The sequence below is a fragment of the Apaloderma vittatum genome, unplaced genomic scaffold (assembly GCF_000703405.1).
Source record: "Apaloderma vittatum isolate BGI_N311 unplaced genomic scaffold, ASM70340v1 scaffold20199, whole genome shotgun sequence".
Lineage (NCBI taxonomy): Eukaryota > Metazoa > Chordata > Aves > Trogoniformes > Trogonidae > Apaloderma > Apaloderma vittatum.
Window position 1 is genome coordinate 61290 of NW_009736120.1, and position 13622 is coordinate 74911.

At 38.5% G+C, this 13622-nt stretch overlaps 1 protein-coding gene across 1 annotated transcript in view; it reads right to left on the reverse strand.

The window, feature by feature from the left end:
- Nucleotides 1-13274, reverse strand: part of TEX10 (testis expressed 10) — a 49228-nt gene extending 35954 nt beyond the window's left edge. The window contains 5 exon segments of the mRNA XM_009876860.1: nucleotides 1383-1621; nucleotides 3892-4004; nucleotides 6283-6526; nucleotides 11582-12288; nucleotides 13095-13274. Coding sequence (XP_009875162.1) covers nucleotides 1383-1621; nucleotides 3892-4004; nucleotides 6283-6526; nucleotides 11582-12288; nucleotides 13095-13274 — 1483 coding nt within the window.
- Nucleotides 13275-13622: the final 348 nt, after the last annotated feature.

Here is a 13622-nt window from a genome sequence, read left to right on the forward strand (position 1 = left end):
GGGGGGGGGGGTTGGGAAGAAAAGAGAAACCTAAACCCTTGTGATCCTTCAGTTTTACAGTGAATATGATGTGTATGGAATGGAATACTCTTGTTGGTCACCTGTCCTGTCTGTTCCTCACTGGAGGTGCCGCCTTTTACTTCCTTGTGACCCCCCTTCTACTTCCTGATACCCCCATTGTGGCACACAAGAGCCAGCAGAGACCTCGATCACTAGACCAAGAGCCTTGGTCACTAAAGCAAGAGTCTTTCTGCACACCAGTCCCAGGCAGTAACTGCAAACATCAGGTGTTATCACTGCCAGTAGCACACACTGTCTGCAAAAACACGCTGATAACTTCAAGAAGTGCAGCTTTTTTAGAAGAGATTGAGTTGAGAAGTCACTGAACAGAACCGCTCAAATCAGGACACATGAACAGAGGAATAAAGAGACTCTCAATCAGAATGGATTCAGGAGGAGATACAACTGACTGCCAAAACCTATTTGAGGGTCATCTTTTCCTCTTGCAACACTAACAATGAAACCTGCTGCTAAGGGCAAAGCATCTTCTATAAGCTCTACTTGGCTGCATGGCTGTGCAATTCACTTCTACCAGACTGGTAAGACATGATAGACTGCTGCCACCTTTAGATGTACTGAAAAATTCCTTTCTTAAAGAAGTCCAATATCGATCACTTAACAGACATGTTAACCATCTGGAACATAATCAAGTAGTACTTGAAAAGCAAAACCAAACAAACAACTAAAAACTAGCTAAACTAAAATACTGCAAGTCACAACTGGATATGTTTTCTCTTGGAAAAGGATTCAAATCAAACACTTGGAAAAATATACTACAGCAGCTTCTATCAGAACTATCTTGGCATTTCATGTTATCACAGAACTAGAACGGTCATCTGACAGTGCTCAAGTGAGTATACTAACTCAGTTAATGATTTTAAATAAGGATTGGAACATTAAAAGTATCATGCACCTCTACATTCTAGTAATTATTCTCTTCAATGAAGAAAACTCATTTTCCCATTTATAAGAATACCTTAAGAAATAAAAACAGAAAACAGGTACAGTAATACATTAACAATTTTCACATCAACAGTATGAATCTAGGAGCATTCCTAAAGGAGCTTTCACAGAATCACAGAATTGTTGAGGCTGGAAAAGACCTCTGAAATCATCAAGTCCAGCCTATGACCCAACACCATCACAACGGCTAGACCATGGCCCTAAGTGTCACATCCAGCCTCTCCTTAAACACCTCCAGGGATGGTGACTCCACCACTTCCCTGGGCAGTGCATCCCAGTGCCTGATCATTTTGTCAAAGGTACAGGCAGGGATATGATCATGAAATTCGATATACCTCCATAAACTACTTGCATCTTACCTTTGTTTTGCTGTATTTGCATTAGTCTCCAAGTCACACCAAGCAATCTGTTCACCTGCTTGCTATTCAGCTTGCTGCCATCCTGAAGAGTATCTGTCACAAATTTCCGTATCATGTCCAGCCAACTAGAATCCATCTGAAGTGTTGAAGTGCTTGCTAGTGAAACCATGATGTCACACAAGGTTAAGTTCAGTAAAAGATGGTCTACGCTGTTTGAGGATGTCATGCAATACTTGTTGCTAAGCAAGTAGGGGGCAGAAAAGAAAACGGAAAGATTTCAGAAAATATTTTGCACCGTTTAATATACGCTGCTTTGGCAGAAATTATACTGTGCAGAAAAATAATCCTAAGTGTTAAAGTTGTCAATATGCCTTTTAAAAGTCTTCATATTTAACATCTGGGTACTTTAAATACTTTATTCTGCAACCAAAATGTCTGTTTCTCATATTTATAGTGACAGCAACAAAGCTCTAAATTGTACCTCTCTGCCTGGTTTCTCCTGTTTGACATTTTTATTCTGACTTAGCCGCACTTTCCAGTGACCAAAACCAGTAAAGGAAGGCTAAAAACCCACAATCCTTAGTTTCAGTCTCTTCTGTGTTTCTTCTTTTGTGAGGAATCACATGGATTTTGTCATGACTACACAATAACAAAAAGCACCAGAAACAACATAGAGAAATTCATTTAAGTGCTTTTTTCAAAACCCACGTGGAATCAGAAACACATTTTTCACCATCACAATATTCTGCAGGACCACCCAGTTACCCTATAGAAGTTTGAAAGACAAACTTAAGGGACATTAAAAAGGCATCAAGGGTATTGCAGTTTGACATATAATGGTAGAACTTCTCTACTTGCTGACTGGTCACTCACTGTATACACAGGGGAAACAAAAAATCACAGCACTTATCTACAGAAAGCTGCACAATACAAATGCCTACTTTCAGAACACAAAGCAGAGCTGTGAAAATAAAATAACAAAAAGCACTTCAGCCTCCATTAATGTAAGCGTGGCCAACCTTCAGATCAAAGCCAACCACTACAATATGGGCAAACAAATCTCAAACCCGTCAATGTCACTTACAAATGACATAAATGCTAATAACTTTTTAGTGTTCAGAATATGTAAATGTTAAGCACTATCAGTACTGTACTAAATTTCTGCAACATTTGCAAACTGGAGAAGGAAGGAAGCCTCAAAATGCCATGCAGCTTCCAAATACAGGCCTTTAACCCAACATATTGGTAAGCATGGAAAACAAGCAGCTATTCTTATTTTCAAGGCATGAAACTAAGTTTCCAGAAGTCTTGAAGTAACAGTCAAAATAAAACCACAGGAGTTTCGCAGATCATTTTCCCTGTATGTATCCAACACTACATTTATTCTGACATGCAAGAACGGGGCAAAACTTCGCAGCAAGGTGAAAAAGAATCGACGAAAGTATGGTTAGTCAGAACATCATCGACAAGACTGTTGTGTTGCCTAACTACTAATTTTGAGATTTTCAGTTTCAAGGAAGGGTGTCCAGGTCAAAACCTGGAAAAGGAAACCACCTTCTGGCTTTAGGAATTTAATGGGCAAGACTTAGCTGAAATGAAAGCATTTAACAGAGCCCTATGCTGTACTTCTGATCTATGCACCCTTCCAGGAAGAGAAAATGCAACAGTCAAAATATCAGACAGGGTTTTAGCCTCAAGTATACCAGTGCCACACTACTACGAAAAGAGGTTCCTCTACTACTACAGGTAAATCTGCAGTGGCACAGCTCACACGGATTTGAAACCATGAGAGACACCGGCTGATGCCCTTTTTACGCACACCAGTTCTAGGCAGACTGTAACAGCACCGAGAGGCTCCCTAACAGATTTTCCACGCGTAAAGTCTCACATCTGGGAGCTGACAGGGGGAGGGCACGCTACCAGCCTGCACCAGAACAAAACCTGCACATTCGCTCTGCTGGCTCAGTAGTGAAGAAATGTGTGATTGGTCTTCTCAGGCTCCAGGCCAACTTTGCCATATAGGACAGGCACAACGTGTCCCATCTCCCCTTTCAGCTGTATTTATCCATCCCTGTCATACAACTACAGACGTGGGTGAAAAAAATGTTTTAACTAGGTTTTGATGTAGTTTAGCAGTCAACTCAAGAAAACGTGCAGAGATATGATTCTAGTCAGACTAACACAAATCACCATTTCACAAAATGCAAATTCCAGATCAAGCATTCAACCAAATACTTTCATTTCTCGAAGAGATCATTTTAATTTCTACTGGAGGCAATTCAGGTGACTTCTTACATGATACTTTTACAAAGAACATCCAAAACTTCTCAATTCAAAGCAACATTCCCTTCCTATAAAAGCTTCTCTACAGATCTTCAAGGAATATAGAATAAAATTTTTCTTTTCCAACATTAAAAACTTTATAATATTGGATAAGGCATATGACTCACATTGTCTCACTTATCTCACGAAATTAAAAGCTGTAACAAGACATTGATTTTATTCTTACCCTTTGCACGGATCTTTCTTTTTGTGCTTTACTGTTTCTTGTAAAGAATAAGGAAAATGACGCATGAAGTGGTGCTTGAAATCAACAAGATAATTCATTCGAAGCCATAATTCCTGTTAAGGTAAGCACACAATAGACAGAAAATACAGTATTAAGTGAAATACATCAATGCAATCATCTTCCAAAATCCATTATTGGAATCAATTAAAAAAAGGAACTTCAGCTTCTGTTTCCAAGTTTTCATATGTATTTACTTTCAGACGTAAATCTGAAGTCTTGCACATGAATCTGAAGGTCCACATAAAAAGGGATAGAAATTCTGATGTAAGTCAAGGTTGAGAAACAACATCAACCAAACTGGACTTGTATATTTGCTCAGCGCATACTAATGTGTATGGAAAACATCTGTGGAATCATTCTGCTAGACTGGAGTTACCCAGCTACACGCAGCCTGAGGGATGCACTCAAGGAAGTTCATTCCAATTGCTGGGGGCAAAAGGCTGCCACAGGCATTTATTTCCCTGGCCAACTGCCTGCTTTCTGCTGGCTTCCAAGAGGCTCTCTCAAAAAACGCCAAGAGGGAAAAGGGAAACTGGCATGTTTTTGTTCATAGAATGCATTAGGTTGGAATGGACCTCTAAAGGTCATCCAGTCCAACCTCCCTGCAGTGAGCAGGGACATCTTTAACAAGATCAGGCTGCTTGGAGCCCAATATATGCAATATTAAACTGAATTACAGATGTCAAAGCGTTTTTCTTTGTCAATTTATGAGGCTACCTAAAAATCAGAGTGAACCCTGATTTACGTGCAGTGACTTTCCTCGACTTTTCTGTTAAGACATACTCTGATACTGCCTTCATCTTTCTCCATCATTAATGCACCTGTAGTTCAAAGTCCACTGACACAACATTTCCCAGAAGAAAGGCCATTGTTGCATAAAAAGGATATTTTCGACTACTTAAAAATAATTTTACTGTGTGGGTCAGCAGACACTCGCCATTCCACAAAGCGTCCAGAACTCATCACAAAAAAAAAGTCTGCAATGCTATCAAATTGGTCAGGCAGAATCATCTTTTTGATATGCAATTACTAAGAACAGAGAGTGACCATTAAATTATTTCAAAGATTAATAGGTTTCCACTAAGTATATGCATAATGGTTTTCCAAACTGTCTGTAACTACCACCTTGGCCTGTAAGACCAAGGGCTATTAAATAAGCAATGCTTCCATTTCCAAACTGAGCTATCTGAATGCATTTTATACAAAGGTGGCTAGAAAGGGAAAAGACAAAATAAACAGTTTATCTATTTAAAATACACACAGAAGTTGTATGGACTTCAGGTATTTTTTTCTCAAAAACATCTCGCACCTTGACACCGGAGCACTCCTTCATGTCACCAAACTGGAGGCACTCTACCGCCGCGGGCAGCAGCTCCGCAGTACCCTGAAGGCAAAGGCTGGGGGCAGCAGGCTGCCACAGGCATTTATTTCCCTGGCCAACTGCCCGCTTTCTGACGGCTTCCTCACTCGAAAAACACCAAGAGGCAAAAGGGAAACTGGCGTGTTTTGTTCAGACCACTGAATGCATCCCTCAGGCTGCACATAGTTGGGTAACTCTGGTCTAATGGAATGAATTCTCAAGCGTTTTTCAATAGTTATTCTCCAAGTAGGTTTTTATTTAGCAAATGAACAGCAGGTAAAACAAAGAGCCACCTAGACACTCCTTCCAACTACTCTCATTGGCCAAAATGGAGTAAGTGTTCTTTTTCCAGTTTGCAAAATCTTTGTATGAGCAGCAAAAGCTACAGAAAATAGCAATTCATTTATCAATGACAGACAAAATAATTAGGCAAAAAAACCCTTCAAGGTTATTTTTCAAAATTCTTATTGAGGTTTTGATTTGATGTCTTGCAGTACTATCTACTGCAATACAACATGGGTTGCATGAAGCAGTTACAGGAACTCATACCACCATCATCCTCTACCATTCCAAGTGTTTCAGGTTTATTCATTTCCAGCTCCCCACCCCTGTACCATTTTCCCCACACATAAAACCAAGGAACAACTGACTCTCTTCCATGCTTTCTTCAAATATATACTTTAGGGGTTATCTGGGAGACAAAATGCTCCTCTCCTCCAATACCATTTTCAGTTTCAAAAGCTTTTGTGCTGAAGTCTGTCAAGAAGGATCCCTGGAGGCTATTGGTGAGCTTACTGCTCAGTTCAACAGATTATTTTCTAGAGTAAGAGACTTGACAAAATCCAAACTTAAATTCTACCCAAAACCTAGGCTTCTTCTCTTTTAGTATTTCCACTACTTCCAATCACCAAACCACTAGCTCCCAATCAAAACAAAATGAATTATTAGGCCACAGATCACTTCTCCCTTACCATTTTGTACGTTTCATCATGTCGCTTTGTGAGTTTCCACAATAAATGTATTATACTAAGTACTTGCTGCATAAGCTGCTGAGATTCTGATTCCAAAAGGTTTCCAAGAATGGAAGCTGGTTGTGCAGGAGATGCTTCAATCCAGCACTCAATCAGTAATGGAACTATTATCTCAATAAAACCTTTTAAGTTTTCAGCCGAGGACAGGCCTTTTTCTGCACTGCCCATTACACTTGCCAGAGACCTAAACGACAAAAGCAAAGAAAAAAAAAGAAAAAAAAAGATAAAGATCACACCTGTAAAAAGAGATCAGAGCAATACCACTTTCCTGCTTTCTGAATAACGGGAAAAAAATACTTCTTTCATGCATTAAATCTTTACTTACTTTCTTGTTAGATATTTTAGAGCAAGGAAAAAAGGAAGTTCAAACCATCTACAACAAACCTGCTCCCAAATCTCCCTGCAAGTTGTGTGCTTCTATAACAACTTCCTAGATTTCAGTCTATGAAGTGGAGAAATACAATCTGCATTATCATATCACCTTCAATCAACAGATAAGAATTCACTGTACTTGGCATAACAAAATAAAAAAGCTTTAAAGTTCCTTGAAGCAAATAATGAAACTGACTACAAAGTATTGTCAAATACATGACGTTTATTAGTTAATAACCATCTCCAGCTATAGTAAACAATATGGTTGTTCATATTTTTCATATTAATAGGGAAAAACAAATAATTCTGAAAAAATATAACTTTGGTTCCCATCTCATGTTTAACTATAATGCTCTGGAGTGCAAGTAGCTGGAAAATTATTAAAGCAGTCTGATAATGAAGTTAAACAAAAATTGTTAAAAAAATAAAGAGAGATAGGTTTAAATTAAATTAACATCTCCTAGAAAGAAAAAAAACAACCAACCAAACAAAAAAAGGACTTTCTTCCCCTCCCCTCCCTTATAATACACCTCGTCTATATTTCCAAAAGAATTACCACCACAAATGACCAAATTCTACTCCTGGATAAATTCAGGCAATTTGTATCCATTTTTAAAAGAAGATTCTTTAAAGAAGGAAACCCGTGAATAGCTCCTGCTAATTTTAAGCAATACAGAAGCTTCCGAAAGGGTTTCTTAATAACAAGGGCAACCATGAATTCGACTGATGATTTCTGTTTTCCATTACGATTTTGTCTTGTAGCTCACAGCAGGGAATTCCCATCTTAATTCTAACTTTCTATTACACACAAAATTGATACACTGTACCTTCTGTTTAACTCCCTTCTATTTCAGTGATGTTCTCCAAGTGATTTTTCTTTACTTATACACCCAAAACAGGATCTGTAAAACTATCTGCTTTCAATCCACAGATGGGCAGAGAAGTTTTGTTTAAAAATATCTTAATTTCATACCGGATTAAAGAGGTAAAACAGTATTTCCTGGTCATCCTGCAATTTCCAAATTATCCAAATAGTTATATCCTTCTATGAAGCTAATTTTCTCATACTGTTGCAGTCATCTGTACATGCACAATATGGAAAATTTTATTCTGTCATTTCTCTCTAGTTGAAATTGGTACCGCAAGAAAATTACTAAACCAAACTAAACCCAGCTATTAATAAACTGTAAAGGAAGAAGGAAGACATCTGCAAAGGAATAAAAAGCAGGTGAGATAAACCACGCTCTTTTTCAACCAAGGCAAGATGGGAGAAAGAATTTAGATCTCCAGCATAAAACAAAACAGAAAGCGGAAACATAACTGACTGTAAGAAAAAAATAAATCAGTTTTATCGTAGTACCTACTACAGCCATCAGATGTTTTTATAAAATTTTATAACCAGAGCAACCAACGTATGCAGTCAAAAGTAATTTGGTTCACTCATCCTTTTCTTGTTGCTCTATCTCCCTTCTATGCCACAGACACTGCAGTAGAGACATGAGTTTCTTTCAGACTACAGTGAGTTCAGGGTGAATGGTTCCAATGCAAAACATTTAACTCTCAATCATCTAAAGACACAGTAGACAAATCCCATCTTCCAGTTACACCATAACGAATTCTAAAGCATCACTGGACAAGCCACTTGATACCAAGACCATAACCTCACTGGAAGAGTTCGGGTGTCCTGTACTAATACTCTTAAATTTAATAGCTTCTCTGAAAATAATAGCTGATATTACACTAGAGCTCTGGAATTCAAGCAATATACTTCTGAAACACAAAAAAATATCCCTATTAAAGAGTGAACGATGCATGAAACCTGAGAAGCTGGCAACACACCCCCAAAGATGCCTGCAAAAGTACAACACGCTCAACTATTTCAGTACTTTTCCAAAACAAGCAATGGAAAAAAGAAGAATCCGTGCCAAAAGGGATTCTCCACCCAGCTGCTGAAAGCATCTGGGCAAGAATAGTCAGCATAGCTCCCGTCTACCCCTGCAAAAGACTCCATCTCTCAAGATAAAGACTCCTACAAATATTTAAGGTTAGCAGCAAAAAAGCGGTAAATAAAACCTGATGGCCAATAAGAGGTGACAAAAGTATTACTGTAATCTGTCAGTATGCATTCGATTAGTGCAATAACCTTAGCAACACATGTTCACCGGAACTCGTAGCGTTCGATGTCAATTAGAGTGTTAAGTTTTTTGCCACGTATCTATTGGAAACTCTCAGAAACACTACAAAGCATATTACCTTCATATCCGAAGGAAATACTATTGAGGGGAGCTGCAAGATATCTGTGTATCCCTTAAGCTCTTTTTCTTTAAAACGCCAGTATTTTTTAACAACAGGATCAAACAGCAGAAAACCGCGTAACAGATATGCCATTTAACAGTAAGAGGACAACAGAAATTCAGGAAAGGGAAGTCAAGGAAGCATAAAAGAAACAGAAAATAAGGAAAAAACATTTTGTTGCTTAAAATAGGAAAAGTCATTGCAAGTTAGTAAGGTTCAATGGCCAAGTTACTGCCCTCCCTTTTTGCACGCACTGCCAAATGCAGCAAAGAAACACCCAGTACACAAAGTGAACTGTATTTTTCATTTCTATCTGATGCACAGGTCATGAGACACACATATTTATTGATTATTCTTCATCTTCCATTTTGGTCTCTAGAGTTTTCTTCATTTTCCTCTGCAGCTTCATTTTGTCGTCTCTCAGCAGGAACACAAGCTCTACCATTTCTCTTCAGCACCACTTCCAGTCCAAAAAGAAAGATCACACACCTCGGTATTGCCACGTTTACATTGTGAAGGCTTTCCACTTTTCCATACCTGAAACGAATTTGATGCAAAAAGCAGCACAGTCAGCACGTAAAACAGAGGATATATTCTAGTAATCTCCTAATTCACTGTAATCTTGTCCTCACAAACAGTATGAAGACTAGCACACAGCAGAAAACAACCAAGTCTTAAGGTTTGCACTGTTGACCCCTCCGGCATTCCAAGCCTAGAATCCACGCTTTCTACTAAGTATTAATATTGCAAACCAATTCTGAAAATCCCTTTCTGTGATCACTAGGTTACTGATGAGGTGCCATTTCTACCCAATAAACTTGCAACATAAAAAAAAGATACAGGAACTTTAAAAATTCAGCATACTATTAGACTTGGAAGTCTACTTATTAAAGAACAAAGCTGAAACTTAATTGGAGTATTAGTGATGAAGCCATCAATATAAACAAACTGCAATTAGTCACTTATGGTTTGATCAGCCCATTATCTATAATTAGGAACTGACTGTTTGTGGACTGACTTCTTTAAACAAACTATAAAAAAACCCACAAAAAAAGCCACACCCTGCTCGAGATTTTGGAAGTAATCAAGGAGTGTTATAGATGTTTTGCACCTCTTATTAGAAGTAATTTCTGTCCTTCCAGTAATGGCCCCAGCAGAGCGCTGGGAACGTCTGTAAAAGGGCACAGATGGCATTGGATACGGAAGAATTAAGCACCCTTCAGATTACTAGAAAAGATTTCAGGGGCAAATACAAAAGCCACCACACTAACTTCCACTCTTCAAATTTCATAGATAGCCACTAAAACAAGCTCTATTGGCCCTTTGTGCAAAATGAATATACCAAAAATATGTGCAAATGCAATAAAACGAGAACATTTTAGTACCTTCCGCAGATGCTCCTTCTCTTTTCATTCTTCTGTTCTGCTGCCATCAGCTTGCTTTGCCAATCTCGCCTTGGATTCTAGCAATGTTTCCTTCTATTCTTCTGGCTCCTCCTCATGCTTGCAAATGCCTTTTTGAATGTATTTATAACCAGAAGTGGATCAGGATGTTTCACCAAACTCTAGCTCCTCAGACAAGTGGAATCCAATTCAGGTGACACCAGATGTAAAGTTTATTTTTCCTACACCTTGGATATAATGCATCTTCAGCTATTACAGGGCACAGTATATCAAACACTGTGCATCATTCAGGACAATATACAAGAATGCCCTGATACACGGCAGTCCACACACCTGCATGCTTCTGACTGCAGAGATGAAGTCCACTGGACTGTTTTGTGCCCAGCACTGAACCATTTCCCCTGCCTCGAGTGGGCTTCACTGGCCTGGTTTCCAAGTAAAATTGCACTTGGATCTTCTACGGTTAGCTAGCTCTCCCTTAACTTCAGTTCACATCTAGAGCAGTACTGAAAAAACACACAAACCTTTCTGTGACTAAGCACACTACACTTTCTTCCATACTCATCAAAATGTCTCAGACAAGACATCTTTTATCCATACTGAGGATGTAAACCAGTGGATTAAAATATGTAGAACTTGAAACTCAGCAGAACTTCATACAGCCTGCTGTCCTTTTTAGGAGCTAGATTCAAAGAAAATAGATTCCTAAACTTATGACAAACTCTTGAAGGTAAATGCACAAAATCTGAGTAAAATTCATTATCACAGTGTAAGAAACAAGCTTAGGTTTAATGTAAAGAAAGTTGCCTACTTGCCCCCAGGTCTGTTTAATATCCTGCAACAACCTGTAGTTATCAGTTCACATTTCAGAAAACTCCCAAACCTGTTAAGAGTTGGTATTCCAAAATTATTATGAATAGAATGAAAGAAAGCTTTTGTTTGATGACGGGGAAAGTTCATGTTATACACACAATACTTATCTGCTGAGTATTTCTGAATTTTCAAGCCACTGCAGTAAGACTGCATGCTACACTAAACGTCCTAAAATATGGTTAAGAGACAATCCCAAAATAAAAATTAAATTCTTGTCTTCAAAAGCAACAAGCCACAGTTCAAAACTGTGTTCACAGAGTTAATACTAATACCCAAATTAGTTAACGTTTTCTCACCTCAGTCTAAACGTTGAATTGATCTTTGGTCGTAAGCCACCATTTTCAAACAGCTGTGTATGCTGTTGGTTATTTGCATGGACCTTCCAACTTATAAATACAGGGTTCCTCACAGAATGTGGGCTTTCCTTTTGTTCTTGAAGCCCTTCATCCTGTATTTCACTGGATCCATCAACCACTGCTTGAAGAAACTTCTTGAGCCTGGTAAGTACATTCAGCCTCCACTGCTGAGAAGTTTCTCTGCGGTTTGGGTTAACGGAGAGCATCCAGGAAAGTTTGTCTTTGCTTTTCAGTCTTTTTAAGAGTTGCTGGTGAGAAATAAGCTCTACAAAATTCTTCAACAATATACTGCTGCGGTCTGTAAGAAGAGCTGGGTACGCTTCCAATAAAACGTCCAAGACTTTCAATGAATCTTCCTGAATTCCCTCACTGATGTGAGTCATGGCACTGGAGAGGTGGGCACTTACCAAAGGAAAAAATGGAGCAATTTGTTCTGCTCTTATTTTTGAAGCCAAGAACTGCAGCAGGTGAACAGCTGCTCCTCTGACACCAGAGTCTTTGTCTGTAAACACAGCTGCCACCTCGCTTATTATATTTGAAAGGTGCGCATCAATTACAAACGGATACTGAGACAGGAGATCTTTGAGCCCGAGAAGTGCATTATGCTTAACCCCAGGACTATAGTGATGCATCTGCGAAAGCAGATCCTAAAAGGAAAGAAACATACATACTTGACATCATCATTACATTTCAGCTCTTTAAACTTCCCCACCTATTTCCAGCACGTTTTTCTTAAACGCTCGAAAATAGAAAATCTATTCTTACAATGTGTTGCTGCTCACAAAAGCACAATATGTTGACAACAAATGTAATATCCGTTTGAAGTGTAACAAGTCATCAAAATCCAATGGCAGGAGAAACAAGACATCATGACTTGTCCTTCAGGTAACCTGACCCTCCTCATTCTTAAATTTATAGACAACCTTACTGACTTAACACAGGGATGACCAAGAAAAAGTCCTCTCATGCTTTTTCTCAAAAGTAGGACTAAGAAATCTCAGCCTCAACAGCTTTCTTCAGATTAAGTAGAGAGCTGAAAAGAGATAGAAGATGACACAAAGGAAGGAAAGCAGAAACACTACTGAAAAAAGCCACAAGATTTTTCAAAAACACCATCTCAGGAAGTATACTTTTTTAAATACTGTCCTTAAGTTACGACCCAAAACTTTCAAAAACTGTATTTTTAATCCTAGGTACTCAGATCAGTGTGCAACTTCAGTTTTTGAACTGCTGAAAACCTTTCCCTTGGGTTATACGTTGGTCCAGAAATTTGAGTCATTAAATTCATAGGCCAGCTTGTTGTCAAGGACAAAGAGGTTGTATTCAGATACTCTGCTGGGTATTTTTAAAAAAAATTAAACAAATACTTTTTCCTAAACTCTAGTAAACACAATAAACTTAGATCAGTGACAACTAATTTTCTGTAATTTCTGAATGTAATATCCCAGTGTACCTTTATGTTAAGTTTTCTATTTTGTGTAGGAAGCACTCCATCTTCTTTAAGCTGCTCAGGAATTTGTATGGCCTTTGTTTTGAAGGTAGTATCAGTTGCATTTTCTAGTTTAGGCTTTTTTTTCCCAACTTTAAATTTCACTTTCTGGAAATCTTCTTGATGTTTTCTTTTTTTAGTCATTCTGCTTCTCTGCAAAAAAGATATTCAGAATTTTAAATTGGTTAAATACACTACAAACAAATATTTTTCCCACCAAAGAGCAGCAACTTCCTCTCAAAGGCCACTGGTTTTATGCTTTTTCCTATGCATAAACTAGCACCCACTCCCAAGACAAGATGCTAAGCTAAATAGACAAGCAGACTGATGCAGTACAGCTGTTTACTACTGTGCAGAAACCATTCTGCTGCGCCTTTGGCTGTCTTTGCTCTGAGAACCACTTCACTGCAAAAGATGACTTCAGCGACTGCACCTTCCACTGCTTTATCAGATTTAAGTTGCTGGTTTGGTTTTGTTTCCAAAAGTTCCTGC